Source organism: Numida meleagris, chromosome 4 (assembly GCF_002078875.1).
Source record: "Numida meleagris isolate 19003 breed g44 Domestic line chromosome 4, NumMel1.0, whole genome shotgun sequence".
Classification (NCBI taxonomy): Eukaryota; Metazoa; Chordata; class Aves; order Galliformes; family Numididae; genus Numida; species Numida meleagris.
In genome coordinates this window covers 38166413-38184081 of record NC_034412.1, presented here as the reverse complement: position 1 = coordinate 38184081, position 17669 = coordinate 38166413, and the positions used below count along the sequence as shown (strand labels likewise).

Here is a 17669-nt window from a genome sequence, read left to right as displayed (position 1 = left end):
AGGGACTTCAATCCCTGACAGCATTTCCCATTTGCAGAGCTTGGTGTACGGCCAAGCTGGCACTTCAGGGACCTCACTGCTCTACATAATCAAAGTACTGAGCTTTCATTTGTAAGTAGGACTTTCTCTGGGCTTTTAAAATTGTGTCTCAGGTATATTAAGAACACGGAGGATTGTTTCTAGTACATTCATTATCCCTTTTCCATGGCGTCCATGTTTGTCTCCTATATAATTTTAGACCCCCAATTGTTGCCACGTGTAGCGGAAATGCTAAGTCATGGCTTGAACCAGTGATTGAGCACCTGGTGGGAAGGCAGGGCCAACCCAGGGGAGCTCAGTTGCGTGCAATGTACCTGAGTGACCGGAAGGGCTGGAGCCAGGACCCACCCCTTCCCAGACCTCATTTAAGGGTTGGCAGATCCCTGCCTGCCTAAGGCCTTCCAAGGGTAAGCAGACTTTTTCCTTCGTTTTTGCATTCATGGATGCTGCATTTGGGCTTATCTTCCCTTGCTGCAGCCTAGGACTTTGCTACGCTTTCCATTGTGTTATAGCGCTTCACCATGTTTCTCTGTGGAGCTTGATCTCTAGAAACATTAATTTAGCTGTATGATGCAGATCTGGCAAAACTTGGGTTTTGTTTTTTTTTTGTCACACCCATACATTCCAGCAACTTTACTCCCTTCTGGTCTTCCTCATGCTTTTCTGTGTTTGAACTTCTTTTTTCCTCTTAAAGGTGAGGCCTTCTGGTGAACCCCTTTAGAGCGTCTGTAGCGGAAGTGCACTACAGAGGAATTACATACTCAGTTTAGATCAAATGTAAGGTATTGATCTGGTGTTGGAATTCGTGAGGTCTTTTAGCCAACACGCACTCCTCCCCTACAGAGCTCCTCTGGAGCACGTGACTTTTGAGAACACATACCTGTAGTGGCAGGTTTGACTTGTCTGTAATACAGTCCTACTGTGCATTCAGTTTAATGCCTGGCCTTAGGTCCTTTTATAGCACGTGCTTCTTAGAACTATTATACCGCTTGAATGCTAAATGCTTGGGTGGGGGGGGAGGGAAGAAAAAACTTAATAAATAAGGGCCAAAACAGAAATAAACGCAAAGCCAACCTTTTGTATTTATATATTATAAAACACTTTCTTCTTCCTGCACAGTACTTGAGTGCAGAGAGGAGACGGTGCTTAGCGAGTCAACACAGATATTGCTCAACACTGGGATTACTTAGAGTTTTATCTTCCTGGTCTAGTTTATTGTCACTTTTTTTCTTACTGTCCATTATCTACCTGCTCTGAAGCTGAATTTTACTTCCTTGTATGCTTTTTCTTTAGTAAGGCCCACTGCAGAGTCACCTGTAAAAAGACTTATGAACTGGTTTTACAGTAACTTATATTACATGAAGAAACAATGTTGTTTTGATTCTAGATACAAGCAAGTGTGCCCCCCCCCCCAAAAAAAAAAAAAATTAAAGCTGAAACTGCATTTGAGTTCAAAGTGTCCAACCTGAAGCACAGCCAGATATTGCATATCGCTTTGGTCCTGGAAATGCGTATTTACTGGTTTCAAGTGCATACATAAGATCACTTCTCCTTTAGAGGCTTAAGAGAGCCCCTACATGCTAAAGAGGCCCCCTCATGCCAAAAACCACATCCTCCAGGTCATGAGTTAGAGCTGGCCATTGTTTGAATGCCTTCAATACAGCTGTAAGGCAATGGGCCTCCCAGAGCCCAGATCTGCAGGGTTGGGCTGCGTTTCTTTCCCCTGCACATTTTTTATGTCTCCTATGCCTTTCTTCCTGTCCAGGTGTTCTCAGGATGGAGCAAGACACCTGCCTCGGCTGCACCCTACCACTTGCAGGGTGCAGGAGCCCTGCTGCGACACCTGCACCTCCACACACTGCTGGAGCTCCCAGCTTGCCGGGTCCCTCGCAGTAAGCAGCCTTCTTATACATTCGTTTTAAAGGGACGGAAGACACCGACCGCGTTCCCCTCATCCTGTAGCGCGGGGCTGCTCGGGACCCACGCAGGCAGGCCCGCCCGCTCGGTCCGGCCGGGTCCGGCCAGGCCCGGCGCTACCCCGGCCCGCTGTAGCCCCGAGGTGCCCGGCGCGGCGCTGCCCGCCGGCGGCCGCGAGTTCCTCCCCTCGCCGTCTCCTCCGCCCCCTTTTGTGGTGGTGCCAGGCGGCCGTGGGGCTTCCTGCTGACGCCGAGCCGCGGATGGGCAGGAAGGGCAGCCGGCGCCTCCGCTGCCTTTCCTCCTCTCGCCGCCGCCTCCTTCTCCTCGGCAGCCGGCTCCCGCCTCGCCCCCGCTCGCCCCACCGGCGGGAGCGCGACAGCTCGCGGGCAGGGCGCAGGTGCGGGGCAGGCCCGGCGGGGACAGGGACGGGCTGCCGCGCAGAGGGAAGGCGTCGGCCTCCCCCGCCGTTCTGGGAAGGGGCAGGAAGGCCCCCAGCCGGGCATGGTATCCCCCAGCCCTTGAGCGGCGTCGGCCGCGCCCCCTCGCCGATGGCCGAAGCCTGGAGGCTGGAGGAGGACGAGGAGGAGCTGCGGGAGCTCGGCAGGAGGCACCGCCGGGCCCTGGGTTCGGCAGCAGGTGAGGGGCGGGCTGGGGTCGGAGGAAGACGAGGCGATGGGCTGGGACGTCAGCCATCTGGGGACTGCCAGGCCGAGCAGCCATGGCGTCCCCGCTGCAAGGACGCGGGGGCTCCCGGCTGCAAGTTGCGAGGCGGCAGCTAGAGTGTTCTACGCTGAACAATTGACGCTGAGGACCTGGTGTGCCCCTCAGTGACCAGCCCTAGCCTGGTTGGTGGGACTGGATTCCTGTGATGGGTTGGCTCGCGTTAGCAGCTCTGCTGGAGCGTGCTGACCCAGTCGGTGTCACTCAACGTGAATTTGGTAGGGGTGCATCGGTACCCTGCCTCGCATGAGCTGAAAATGTGTGCTCTGAGGGTGGTGAAGTGCGCTCTGAAAGACTGTTCTTCCAAGCTAATGGTAATGTAGACATGTATTGCTCACCAGACACATCCAGATATTCAACATACCATGAAATAAAATATGTAACTGATTCTTCTTGTAAATCCTGGGGTGGAGGTACATCTAGATTTAAAAATTGTCCACGTGTAACTATTTCCGTGTAGGTAAGGATGGGAAGCTTTGGCAAACAGGAGATAAGAACTAGTGCGTACAAGAAAGTGTGGAGACAGGAGCTTGGGAGCAAACTTTATAGGTAGGTAGCTTTGTAGGAAGGCTTGCTGACTGAAATAAGCGTTTATTTGATATGGTGAAATCCATTGGGTCCTGTCAGCATTTGAGGTCATTTCTTTAATTCAGTTCTCATTGTTAATTGACAAGCAGTGCCTGTCTCATGTTTTCCATGGCCACTAAGTTGGTAAATATGACCTTTTTCCTCTTCTTATGGTGTAAAATTTCCTCTTGAGTGAACTGTTTTCTTAAGATTTGTTTCCAGGGAAAATACCAGCTACTCTTCATATTTCACGTTGAATTCTAAATATACTGGCATTTAGTAATTGTGGTAGAACCTTAATGCTTTAATAACTTGTACAATTCATGTGGTTTTGCATCCATTTGAGCAGCAGGAGCATTCCCTTGTAGATGAGAAGACACAGCAGTTTGAGAGATCTTGCTGCAGAGGAAAGCTCACAACACACTGGCCCTGTGGCTCCCTGCAGCCCTAGCTGTGCGAGTGCATTCCTGGGCAGGTGCTGGATTAGCAGCTGCCACTGTGGCTTGGTGTATGCACAGGATTTCACCTCATCGAGGGCAGGGTGCAAAACCAGTGCTGGTTCTTGTACAGCTTCTTCAGTATCAAAATGTATGAGCTGCTAGTTCTGGTGCCTGTTCTTTAAAGGTTCTTCTGGAGATTTTTATCGGTGGGAAACTTCTTTCTGCAGTTTGTGTACATATATATATATATATAATCTTTGCTTTCTTATTGAGACAGTTTCTCGTAGGTAAAATGCTACTAATGAATAGTAAATAACACTTCTTTAGTTTTAAATTTTCTTTACTCTTTTGTCCTGACATCCCCCTCTGAAAGCAGGCAGGCACTGTCTACTTTAATGTAGACAATGTAAATGTAAAGAATGTGTAAATGATGAACGTTCTGCTGTGGCTGTTGCTCCTCCCTTCCATCTGCTCCAAAGGCTCTGCACTGGAAAGCAGACACAAAGTGTGCCAGCAGAGTGTTCATAAGGCATCTGTGAAGAATATCTTGTGAGGTGGATGAGTTTGTTGTTCTTCCCTTGCACCTTTATCTACAAGCCTGTTGAAAATAAGTGTATTTTTTGTGTATTATGTACAGTTACAATGTACAATGACAAAGTGTTAGCATAAGTTCAATGTTAAATAACGTACTGAGTGTTTTTACGGTGTTCAGAAGTTGATGTGCCTTAGCTGACTGCCGATTTAAGCATTTCAGTCTGTTAAACTCCTGGTGATTATGTGCAAATGAAATTTCTGATAAGTTTAGCGTATGCATGAAAGTAGGGGCAGTTGCTCACCTTTGTCCTGCACAGACAAGGCTTGTACGCAAAATAAGGGGTAGTTAGTTGAAAGGTAAAAGTCCAGAAATACTTCTGACTTATAAAACACTGAGACATGTAATTAGCTGTGCTTTACTGAGGGACCAGAACACAGGATGCCATTGACTGAAGGTGTATTTTCCTAGGCATCTTGTCACGGTTGTGCTACTGCAGACACAAGGGGGTGAAGCAGGCTAATCTAGCAGCTTCCTGCTGCTAGAGGGGTCACTGCTTTCTTGGATCTGCAATTCTGCTCTCTCTGGGGTGACAAGCTCTGTTACTTGTCTGACCTGCTGGTGAGCGAAGTCCTAAATGTGTTTTTGTGGCAGCATGGGCTGATCTCCCCAGTGGCTGTGGAGGCTGAGCTTGGGGCTCTTGTTCGCTAGGACCTGCACCAACGTGTCCCAGTGCACTGGCCCAGCAGAAAGCTGTTTTTCTTCTCTTTGGTGGATGACTTTCTGCTGATTCAGCTTGCTGGAGCGGTTCTGTACAGAATCTGATGAATGTTGAAGCTGGCACAAGAGAGAGTGGGAACATGCAGCCAGAGGGAGGTAAGATGCTATGCTAGCCAGGAGTTAGTTTGGCTTAGATTGCTGTGAAACTGTAGCTTGAGCTGTTAGAGATCTACTGGTGTGTTTTTCTTTTTTTTTCCCCTGGATTAGAGTGTTTGGATTTTTTTTGCTGGATTGATAAGATGAAGAAGCTTGCTGAAGTAGTACTCAAGTGTCAGCACTGATGTTAAAGCATGGAATGACTATTTGGAGATGTGGGTGGATGAGTTGGGATCAGAACCATGCTTGTCCATGACGGTCATCTTAGATAGCTTAACATGTTATATGATGGCCTGTTGACACCACTGCATGTCATGCCAACAGGTGAGTTAACTCTGAATTCAAGAAAGGTTTTCTGAGTAGCATGTTCTGGAAAAACTGGGAGAAGATAGAAGTGGAACACTTTGAGAATCTTCTTAATAGAATGATTTTCTCTTTGAGAAAATTGCTGGTTGTCTGATTTTTATTTCTTTCTGCAGTTCAAGTGATAAGGAAGAAAACAAGGATATTTAAAAATGGAAGAGAAAAATAACTGCACAGATTAATTAAATGGAATTGCCTAGCCACCTGCTGTGGGAAGGGAGGCTAGTCTTGTGGGAAACTTTTTTAACTGCAATGTAAATAAGTAAAATAATGTGATTTTCCCTCATTTTGTTCCTCTTTCGTTGCATATTTGTGCCATGTACATTTTTATTCAGGGAAGTCATAGAACACTGGATTTTAACTGTATTTTTTTAATTAAGAATATTAGTATTTTTTACATTTTTAATGAAGTGCTGTGAGTAGTGAAAAACAAAAACCAAACAAACTTCAAAATTTTCTTTTCCTATAGACTTGCAGGCTATATCCAATTTAATTTTGGACCCTAATGTGGTGTACTTTTCTGTTTTGACTAGCTTCTCTTGTGAGTACCTACTAAAATAAGTGGACTAACAGGAAACTTTATAGTGAGTCTAGTAAATCTTAGTTATGAAGTGCATTGGTTAATTTTGTGTCTGTGCACAAAAGGCTTGCCCTGTTAGGAGTGAGAGTGAATTTCAGTATTCTGGTGTTACCTGAAATACATGTGAAACTTAAACACTTTTAGTATCTATGTCATTTCATGTTGAATTCTGGTCAGTGTTCCTAGAGAAAGAATAGTCTATAATGGATGTAACAGATGTTTCCTTAATTTAAAAAAAAAAAAAAGTAAAATCGCCAAATATAGAAGTTGGTAATGAAATTTATTTAAGTTCGTAATGAAGAGCTATTGTGATTTGTAATTTAATGTGCAGTTAAAACTACAGATGGTCAGTAATACAGAAAGACATTAACCTAATTTAATATTACTGTTTTTTTATGGCAAATGTTTGTCTGTGGTTTGCTCCTACGCAGTGGCTGTAAGTTTTGCTATGTTGACTGAAACATCTCTGATTATTTTTGTTTCTGTTTCTCCACACAATTTCAAGTGTTTTCTGGAACTTTTTCAGCTCTACTGGGCAAACTTAGGTCATGAGTGAAATTATCCATTTTTGGTTGATCAACTGAAAGAATGTTTTGGTTTTTAGCCAAAACAAGATCTAGTTCACAATTCGATCAATTTTTTATACTCCCACAATTCCCACATCAAACTGGTGCTGACTTGTTTTGGAAGCTGAGAACAATAAGCTGTGTCAAATGTGACAAATTAAGGTTGAACATTGCCCTTCTCAACATGCTGAGAGATTATGGAGGTATGTTTGTGTAGTGTGGCTAATGAAATGCAGTGAACAGTAATTTGCAGGCATCAGGGACTTTTTTTAAGATAATAATTTGATACAAGAAAGTTGTAGTTGTTCCCACATTAGTGTAAAAGATACGGTCAGTCTTCAGGATAAAAGAATAAGATCTGAGATTCTTCACGAGGTTCAACCTGAAACTGATTAAGTGATAATCTTCCTTAGGGTTCATGGAACCATGATATGAACAGCTTGACCATAACTGCTCCCATGGGGTATCGTGACCTGGGATAGAGAGAAAATGTGATAGAGGAAAGGCGGCCTTACGACTTAGGTGCTGTATTTACTCTAAGCTTAACTAAGCCTTACATTTATGAATTGTAAAGATCTGCTTCTGCTTACAGAAGTCAACACTGCTCAGCTGGGAACTTTGTCATCTGCATTCTTGTGTCCTTCAGTGCTAATCTGGAAGCTGCTCAACTTTTCTGTAGCGAGAGTAACCATTTACTCTCATACTCAGAAGGGAAAAAGATAATAACAGAACAGATAATTGTATTGAATAAATGTATGAAGTATTCATGTGATCTACTAGCCTGTCCATGTGCACACAAGAAGCCCTTAAAAAGAGGGTCGAGGGAGAAAGTTTTGGAGTGTTTGTTTATTTAATCGAATGGATCGCAAGTTCAAGAGGTGGAGGGGTTGTTTGCCAGCTCGACTAAAAGCTCATAGTTCTTGGGATTTGGTTTTTTCTAGTTTTTGTAGTCCCAATTCAGGCTCTAGGGCTTCCATCTTTGTAATTGTCTGAGGCACCACCACAGTAAAACACTTATTACATTATTCATTCTCTTTAATTCTTATGTAATAATCTCATGCTAGAGCTAGTCTGTTGTATCATGTAGAGATTACCTGATTAGGCTGCTTCTATAGCTCATTAAAGTTATTGTGCATGTTTCCACTAAGTTTAATGGTCTACAAATCTAGCTTGCTTGGAGTAATTATAAGACACGAAGTTTTTGTGAAGATGATAATGTAGCTTGTATGTGGAAATTCATCATCTTATCTTAGAATTCTTGTGTACTGTCAGTGGTGAGGAAAAAAAACCTACTTGCAGTTTGGGCGAGAGTGTCAACTGAACCAAAATGAAGGTTGTCTTCTGAAGAAGTAATCCTTCTAAAAATAAATGCTACTCTGAGGAAAGTAGCTGAATAATTTGTGATAGTCAACAGGGTGTAGTGTTTTCCTAGCTGAGGAAACTGTAGAATGACAAATAATAATGAAGAGTTATGTGATGGAATGAACCTTCTTCACATAAATTACAGCCAAAGAGAGGCACAAATGAATCATGGCTTAAGGAATGACGAGATTATAGCTGAAGAGAACAACCCACTGAGTTATGATTGTCCAAAGACCATGCTATTTACTGCATGTTGTAATCAATCATTTCCTGTCAAGGTAAGAAGTAATAAAACAAGATTGTTGCATAACGAAAAGGATATGGACAGCAAAGGGCAGAGTGAGCCACAATGTCATTGCGAAAGCCCTGAGCAACTTGCCGAGTGGGAGGTGTCTCTGCCCATGGCAGGGGCTGGAGTTCTAAAGTCCCTTCCAATCCAAACCATTTTGTGATTCTTACTAAATTTTTACCACAGCAGTTTCTGTTTACAGATGAAACAGGCTTAATATTTGTAAATAACATTGTTTAATAATTAACTTTGACAGTATAGCTTTGACTTAAAATCTGGAAATGGGGAGGTGGTGTCAACCTTCTCTCTGTATGTGCAGTATGGATTTTTATTTTGAAAGATTTAAAACCATTTGACAAATTTATTCCATTGATGCTTATTATCTCTAGTTAAATGCAATGCTTTACATATAGTACTGTGTAATTGCTTTCCTGATTTTTGTGACCTAAAATAGTGGCAGAGTTGGCAGAAAGTGAGTTCTGGGGGTGGCCTAGTCCAGCCTCCAAATTGAAGCAGGAATCTTGCTGAGACATAACCCATCCAGCAAGGCTTTCTTTAGCCATGTTGTGAACTATATCCCCAAAAAAGGATTTGCAGCCTCTGCAGGCTACCTGTTCCAGTGCTGCACTACCTCTTAGTGAAGGAGTTTTTCCTCATATTCATCCTGAATGTCCTGAGCTTTAGTTGTGATCATTGCCAATTGTTATATTGTCTGCTAATACCAGGAAGAGCTTGCATTTGTGAGTTTTGTTACTGCCCTTCAAACAGCAGAGTGCTGCTGTTAGATAACTCATTTGCCTCCTCTGTACTGGACTGAAAAAGCCTGGTCCCTTCAGTCTTCTCACTGGACAGTTCTGCTTCACATAACCAGTATTTTAAACTGTACAAAACCAGCGATGAAGCATCAGCCAAATTGCTAGCCTAGGTTTTTGCTCTTCTCTTTAAAAGCAACATACCAAAGCTACTGAAGCATTCCAACTGTGGATTTGAGAAGACAATTTATTATCTGTCTGTGGTTTATTCTTGGCAATCATCCTTCCCCTCAGTGAAGGACGAAAATAAGTTTTTAGGGCAAGCATAGATTTAGTGGATGATGGCGCGTAGCAGGACAACTTCGTTTATTTTCCCAATACTTTATGAATTTTGAAAGACAGTATTTTATGGATATCAGTATCTTTAAGTTGATTATCTGATGTGGTGCTGTGTTACACTAACTGATTCAGGTGGAGTTGTAAATGAGCAGTTTTCTGTGGGTTGGCTGTGTTACTCTAAAAACATCAATTTGACATTTGACTTGAGGCCTGAGGGCATTTTAGCAAGACTTAATGGAATTCTAAATAAGATGCTTCAGAGATAAACTTCATTGGACTGTAATCTTTTTGGCATACAGAACAACAACAAAAAAAATCTATTTCTGCTTCTTGTGGCTGTATGTAGCTGTGTTTGGGACCAGCCTGAAGGGCTGGATGACAGTAAAGCTGAAATTATTTGCCCCTCTGTGCAAACTGAAAAAAAAAACACATGATAATACTTTGATAATTTTGATGTCTGTAGGAAAGTTATGATGTATCAGACAAAAGATTAATTTTGTTCAGAAATCTGTTTCTTACAACTGCCTGTAAGTGTCTTAAAGAAAGCGTATAAGAAACCTCTACTAGAACTTAATTTTTAATACCGATAAGGATTCCTTCTCTTTTGCAGCCAGTATCTTAGGAAATTCTTGGAAGCTGAGTGTGAAAGTCCCTGTTAAATTAATTCTTTTTTCTTTTAAAACCACTTACACTTCTGACCTTCAAATGTTACGTTGTAGCAAGGAGCACAACTTAATTATGTGTTATTTAAAATCAATTACTACGTGTTACATACTGGCTGATATTTTTACTGGATATTCATTAGTTCTTGGATTGTGATGATGAATGTTCTGTAAGTATTTTGCTTTTTTAATGTGTTTTTGAACATGGTGATTTATATTCCAAAAACTGTAAGTAAATTTCAGACACCTTGTTTACTACAAAGGTATTTTTGATGCATTCTCCTTCTAGACAGGATACTGTGTGCATGAAATAAGCTATTAGTGGTTGTTTTTTCTTCAGCTATAGCATTTTATTTCTATATGTAGGAGACAAGCTAAAATTAAATGTAAATTGTTTTCTTGAGGTGATAGATTTATATTCATTGTGCACTCTGTCTTGCATTAAAACCCAAGCAGTCAGTATCACAGATCAACACATGAAAATTGATTCAGGTTGTGCACATCTGTGTTAAATCATTTACAAGAATTTTTGAGTGAACAGAGTGCTGTGGTGTTATTTATTAAAATATTGCTTGCTCACCCTGTGTGAGTGATGGGACATAAAAGCCTGGGAACAAACTCAGCATTTCGATAACGTTCACATAATAAATTGTTCCCTCAGTGTGTTGTATTCATTTTATGATTGTCTGCACTGTAAATTTATGTTATATAAACTAGTAGAAAGGATGGGATTTGGGATCAAAGTAAAAGATTTGGAAAAATCTGTCTTTTCAGCTAGTGCTTGGAAAATGGCATTACCAAGTGCCACTGTTATCTCATGACAAGTACTGCAAGCTTTGATTTGTCAAAAGTTTGTGCACCTTTTGGGTTGATGGTTGGACTTGGTGATCTTGAAGGTCTCTTCCAAGATCTTTCTAGAACTTTCTTGAAGGTCTAGATGATTCTCCAAGTGTGTCTTGAAAAAACACTCAGTGATCTCCAAACTGGAATGATGAAGCTCGCCTGAGAATAGGGTACTGGAAAGCAAGGTGCCTGCTGCGGTCCACCACCTTCTTTGCTTAAGAAGGTCAAGACAATGCTTGGAAAAGTGGTATTGCCAGAGTGGCGTTGCGAGAGATGAGATGGGATAGTGCTGCAGACCTCACGTTTCAAGCAGTAATAGGTGTAATGTCAAGAGGACAAAGCATCTTTTTCCATACTTTTCCCATATGCTAAGCTCTCTGTAGATCACCAGCATCTACTTTGGGGAAAGCATAGCAAATGCTACTGTTACTCTAAGCACACTTCATTTCTCTATTTGCTGTCCAGTTGGCATTGATGGGTCCATCATCAAGAACTATTTCGCTGAGGTATGTTGTTATGCTCTTGGCAACAGAGTAAAATTGAGGTGTTTGTTAGTGTAGGTTGGATGCCTCTGCTGGATCCTTTGATGCCTTTGGTGTATGCACAGGAACAGGATAGGGAGAAGGTGAGGTCTGGGTGTGCTTGGGGATGGAACTGTTTCTCTAAGGTACTGAAGAATTGGAATGATCACTGGCAGCTTTATCGGGGTGCCCAGGAATCCCTGTTTTATCTGTGGTAAACACAGGAACCTTGTTTTCAGCTTTTCTGGATGCTGATGGCTTTACCATCTTCTTGCCAGTTGTTTAAAGATGCCTTGTGGCTTTTGAAGCATTTCATTGAGCAGTAGAGAGGAACTACTTTGTGTTACCTTGAGCAGCAATAGAGTAAAAGTGGAATTTGTATTTAGAAGACTGAAGACTAGCTGCGCTAACCTGATGTTAAGGCTAGAAGCTGCCGAAAAATTACTTCCAAATAGCTTTTTCTATTGTGTATTGTCTGAAAGACTGGAAGAGGAGTAAGTACAATTGCTAAACATTCTGAAGGAGATGAGAGGGCTTTGAAGTACTGTAATTTCTCAGGAGCCCAGAGACAGATGCAGTCAGGTTTAACCTGAAGTACTGGGGGCGCTAGTAAAGAATTAAAGGTGTATGCCTGTAATAGGAATGGTTATTTTTAAGATGTTGCTTAGAATTGTGACTTAGAGCTTTCATTTTGCTCACAAAGAGATACAGTATTTTTATTATGATTTGTATATGTTTACATTTTGCAAACTGTCCAATTATCCATGTTTTTTCAATTTTTAAATAAACACACCAACCTGTGTTGCGAACAATGGTAACTTTTTCTGAGTGTGCATGAGGTTCTTAAGAAGTAGTATAAAATCTCTGTGCTCCAAGAGGGTTGCCTGCCTCTCCTATCCCAGTGGATGGTGTTCATTTTTTCTGACCTGCTATGTCCTTGTTGTCCCTCTCTTTCATTCTCTATATTCCCTCTTAACAAATCGTTATCTCCCCAAAACAGGAGAAAATACCTAAATGTTCCCCACTGGTTAGGCAAGCGGTCCTGTGATAAGAAGGTAACAGTTAGAGCTCTTCAGCCTGGAGAAGAGAAGGTGCTAGGGGGACCTTATAGTGACCTTCTGGTACCTGAAGGGGGCCTCCAGGAAAGCTGAGGAGGGACTTCTTATAAGGGCATGTAGCAACAGGACAAGGGGAAATTGCATTAAACTAGGAGAGGGTAGATTTAGACTAGGTATTAGGAAGAAATTCTTTATGGTGTGGGTGGTAATATGCTGGCGCAGGCTGCAGAGTGAGGTTGTGGATGCCCCCTCCCTGGGGCATTCAAGGCCAGGCTGAATGGGGCTGTGAGCAGCCTGGTCTAGAGGGAGGTGTCCCTGCCTACAGCAGGGGGGATGGAACTAGATGATCTTACAGGTCCCTTCCAACCCGAACTGTTCTAGGATTCTATGATTTTTCAGGTATTCCAGTTCTTGTCATAGTCACTGAGGACCTATGGGTTTCTTAAGTAACCAACCCTGTGTGCCAGGCACAGAATTTCTGATGCGCTCCCACTGTTTAAAGTGGGCTCCTGTTTCAGCTTCCTGTCTCAAATTGTTGTCAGACCCTAATTTTAGTGTTGGTCAGATTGGTCTGCACATTCTCATTTTCCCATGGACCATGCCTGATGCAGAAGTCTTGGTCACTGAACAATCAGATTTCCTGCTCAGATGCACCTTCTGCAGGTCGTGAAATCACAGTGCATGGAGTCCAGCTGCAAAGCTATCTGAGAGCACAGTGACTTCTTGTCAAGATGGTCTTCAACGACCAAACGGTATTTGCGTATCCTTTCTTCTTTATGATGAAGTGCAAGAGACCTTTTTGGGAATAATCCATTTTGTAGTGTTTTAAAAATATCCTGTCTATGTGAGAAGCAATTGTCGTCTTTACTTTCAGAGAATCTTTTATTTCCGTTGCACTGTTGGACAGAAGTACCAGTGTCAGTGGAGGAAAATCTTCTTAACAGAAGAATCCTATTAACATAGGATCATAGGATGTTTTGGGTTGGAAGGGACCTGTAGGATCATCTGCTTCCAACCCCCCTGCTGTAGGCAGGGTCCCCTCCCTCTAGGACCAGGTTGCTCACAGCCCCATCCAGCCTGGCCTTGAACACCTCTGGGGAGGGTGCATCCACAACCTCGCTGGGCAACTTGTTCCAGTGTCTCACCACTCTCACAGGAAAGATTTTCTTTCTGATATCTAGTCTAATTTCTGGACTAATTTCAGATGTGCTTTTCTATAAAGTACTTGCCACAAAATAACAGGTTCAAGATTTTTCTTGCTAGGTGTCCTTATTTGGAGTGGGTAAACAATCTTAATAAGGGACTACAAATATTTGATAACCAGCTACTGGGTATTTCAGTGGTATCTTAAGAGAAATTGTTATTTGCCTGGTATAGTTATCTTTATATAGATTTGGTTTTTTATGATTTAGTGTGTTACTAAAAAGGTCGTGTTTTTCTTTCTGTGTCTTTTCACCCTCCTATTCTCCAGATTCCTCCCCACATACAGTCCTTTGCATTTCCTTCCACTAACAATAATGCCTAAATTCCAGATAAATATATAAAGGTTTTGGAAGTTGTGTTGTCAGCATTGCTGTCAGTGAGTTCATGTAATCAAGAATGACTTTTTTCTTAGTTTATTTTAAAGCTGAATTAGTTGCTGCTGCTACAGAATTGGGAATATCTTTAGCTGATACTGCTCAACAGCACCGCATTGTGAATTCATGTCTCACTCACATTAAATGAGACTTAACTTACAAGAGCATAATGCATAAGATTACCCTGGAGAAATGGGTCGTTGAGGATTGCTTCAAAAATAGGAACATGTTTTGAGTAAGCAAATTCAGAAAACTTTTAATTACCCTTAAATGAGGGTGGGATTAGGGGAGGTTTGTTGGGTTTTAGAGGAAAGAGTGAAATTTGTTAAGTGTTTTGCATCTGAAAATAGATCATCTTACTTTATAGCGTCAATCCTTCACAAATAAAGTTTACATCTTTTCCAAGTTGTAAAATAGGAAATGATTTTACAAAAGTTATGAACAATTGGCTGAAATGTATACAGCGAAGACTCTGCAACACAAAGGGGCATGTTGTGACAGGTAAGTGTGCCTATGCAGTGATGTTCAAAGCTTGTGGCTCTTAATGCTGGATGTACTGGTCTACAAACCCCTGAGGAGAAAAGTCATTCAATACCTTTAGGTCTTGAATGCAGTATATGGCTGCTTCTAAAATGCTCTGTTTATAGAGTGTAGGAACCAGGAATTTATTTACACGTCTGTCTGTGTTGCATTTATTACATGTTGTGTATCAGCACCTTCTGACAGGCAGACCTAGTGTAAGGCTGTGCTCTGATGTCTTCTGAAGACTAAACAGAACTTAGACAGGCATCGTGCATCTCTGGGAAGAAAATGGTAGTACAATCTTCTTGAAAGTTAACTTCCTTTTATTGCTCATGGTAGCAACAGCAGCAGAATGTTTTTCAGAAATGTAAAATGATCATTTTTTCAGTACCTAGACTGGAAGGTATTTTGTGGTTATACATTTCTATCAAAAAGGTAAGTCAGTTTCTACTTTCCTCTATGAAAATATCGAGATTAGGTAGCAGGGTTCTTTGTAGCTTCCACTGTGATACTGAGGGTATATGGATACCTGTGTCTGCCTTAATGCCACGTACCTGAGGTACATCATCATTGCACTGGCCCACTGTAATGTCACGTCTGAACGTGTGCTGATTTGTACCTCTGGAAGTTACTCTGCTCTTGAAAATAGAGCTTTGGAAATGAATGTATCATAAGTTTCCCGTTTAAAATTTAGAAGGTAGAAGTGTTTTAACATATGCATCTGCTGGATATATTTGATTGCTCATGTAGTTTGTTTATTGTTCGTGTCCTCAGTGCAAGTAACCAGTGCTGAACATGGTCAAGCTTCTTACAACGTAGACAGCTTTGAGGAATACTGAGAGCTTACACGGTCTTTTTTCTTGCTCTGTTTCTGCATCGGCCCCTCTCTTCTGGCTGACGTATGTTTACACCAGTGCACTCACAATTTTGCTGTTGCAATGCAGGCATAACCTCCCACAAAAACAAATCAGCAGCAAATGTAGCACTAGCAGATATGTAAATTATTTTTTCATTTATATATTGCGCAAGTGCACAAAAGGCTTTAAAGGTGACTGTAGCTTATTGTTAACCTCTTTAGCAAGTTAAAAATGTGGTCTTTGGATAATTAGAAGCTTTACTATGGTAAGTAGGTCTCAAGGTTAAATAGTCACCCAGAGAGGTTCAGTGTATTCTTATGGCTGTGTGTGTTTGTTTGTGTCCCTTCAGCTATATATCAGTCCAGCATTATTTCCAAGAATGAACTGTGTGCTTACAAGGCTCAGTTTGGCATTATAGTGCCAGTGCCATTTCATTGCAGGGAGCAGTGGGGTATGTAATTCATTCTTTTCCCCAATTTACTGCTCTGGAATTTAGTAGCATACTGTAGAATTTAAAGCAGGTATAAAAAAATGCCTGCCCTAACTATTGTAAACCTTGTGTCCTGTTTTTGTGGCCTTCTGGGGGAAGGGGAAAGCTATGCATCAAACTTAATGAGAAAAGTTTCTTCCAAGTTTCTCATTAATTTCTCCTCATGCTTTCTGCCTTTTAAACAACTGATAAGGGACTCCGCTGTTACAATGCTGAAATATACAGATAAATACTTGGTCTTGCAGTTTTTATTGTATAGCAGCTTCTAATCAAATTGAATGAAATTCACTGTAGATTCTATACAGTGGAATTAATTTGCATTGTTATAACTTCTTACCTGAGAGAAATGCTAAAAGGAGCAAGAGCTGCCATGAACCACATCCTGCCTTAACAAAATGGAAGACAGAAACATGGCAACACCAGTGGCCGCTAAAGCTTATCTCAGCACAAATAAAACAACTAGCATGGAAATTCCTGCACAAATGCAGATCTTTTCCCCAGAAGATGTTTAGTTTGACAGGGCCCTATGTATATGGACAACTTGAAATGGGGATTTGGGGCTCTTTTGATCTAATGCGGTTGTCTAATGGAGACTGCTGCAACTTTTATCTGTGACCAGCTGCATAATAGTCAAGACTACAAAAATGATGTTGCTAATATAAAGGCAGTATCTATCATATTTCTGCACTGGCAACAATGTTGCTTAAGAGCCCACTGCTCCTATTGCCTAGTTTAGACAGAGGCTAGCCCTTGCTGCAGAAGAGTTGTTACAAGTATCTCCTACTGCTTTTCATTATGAAACCACTGCCATACCATCGTGGGCCAAAAACAAGAGTGGCACAGATGAGCTTGCTGCAATGGAAGCCTCTTACTGGAGATGGCTACAATGTCCTACCCACTGTGGTAGCTGCTCTATTCAAGCCACAGTTAGGATGAAAATATAGTATTTCCTTAGAGTGTAAGTTGTGTGTCCCACCCTTTGTCCTTCAGCTGATTCTTCTTTGTTAGAAGAGGTGGAGCTGAGGAGGGGAGGGATTAAGAGTAGTAAGTTCTACCTCAAGAGGTAATTGCATTGGAAGTTCCCCACTTACTCTGCATGTTTGAAGCAGCAGAATGTCTGTTAAATTTCCACTCCGTTTTGAACAGCATTTCATGTTTATACTTAAATTTTTTTCTAATGAGAGCACACTTCTCAGTTGAAGCTGCTCTTAGCAACAAGATAGCTTGGACAATCTTGCAAAATAAACAGAGAAAAACAATGTCTCTCTTTGGTGAGAGTTACCTTTTCCCTTGTCTTAAAGCAAGAGAATGTGACTTAAAAGCCTTATTTGTCTGATTTGGTGGTCCTTTGGGCAAGAACTTAAGCTATTCTGGGTGTCATGGTTTTATGATTTCGGTTATTGGTACTCCACATCATAACATCATGTAATGAATGTACCTGGTTCTCAGAAGAGAAGGACTACTACATTCCCATGGCACTTTGCTCCTCTGTTACCATTTTCCAGCCGGAGGGAAAAGATAAAAGCTCGCAGTATAAAAACTTGCAGATCACGAGACCTCGTCCCTTTTTCCACCCATCTCTCGTCTTGGCAGCACCTCGCTCTCCAGCCGTCTTATCGTCGGTAGTAGAGTAAGGCCTACCTTGATTTTGGGACGTTCTCTCTCTCTCTGTATTGGATTTATCAGCTTAAATTGTAATTATATTGTATTATAGTGTGTTGTTTTGCATTCCGATATCTTATTTAGTAAATTAGTTTGTTTCTCCTCAGATTGTTGCCGCTGTTCTTTGCTATCAGG

General features: G+C 41.8%; 1 protein-coding gene across 11 annotated transcripts in view; it reads left to right on the top strand.

The window, feature by feature from the left end:
• SH3D19 (SH3 domain containing 19) overlaps positions 1-17669 on the top strand; it is an 84219-nt gene that overhangs the window by 4793 nt on the left and 61757 nt on the right. For 3 of the 11 annotated variants that reach the window (XM_021393747.1, XM_021393749.1, XM_021393746.1), the window contains exon 2: positions 1805-1931. In XM_021393747.1, coding sequence (XP_021249422.1) covers positions 1805-1931 — 127 coding nt within the window. Of the gene's footprint in view, positions 1-799; positions 817-1804; positions 1932-2153; positions 2593-5028; positions 5092-17669 lie in introns of those variants that run through there. The other 8 variants (XM_021393754.1, XM_021393756.1, XM_021393750.1 and 5 more) reach the window with 7 other exon arrangements.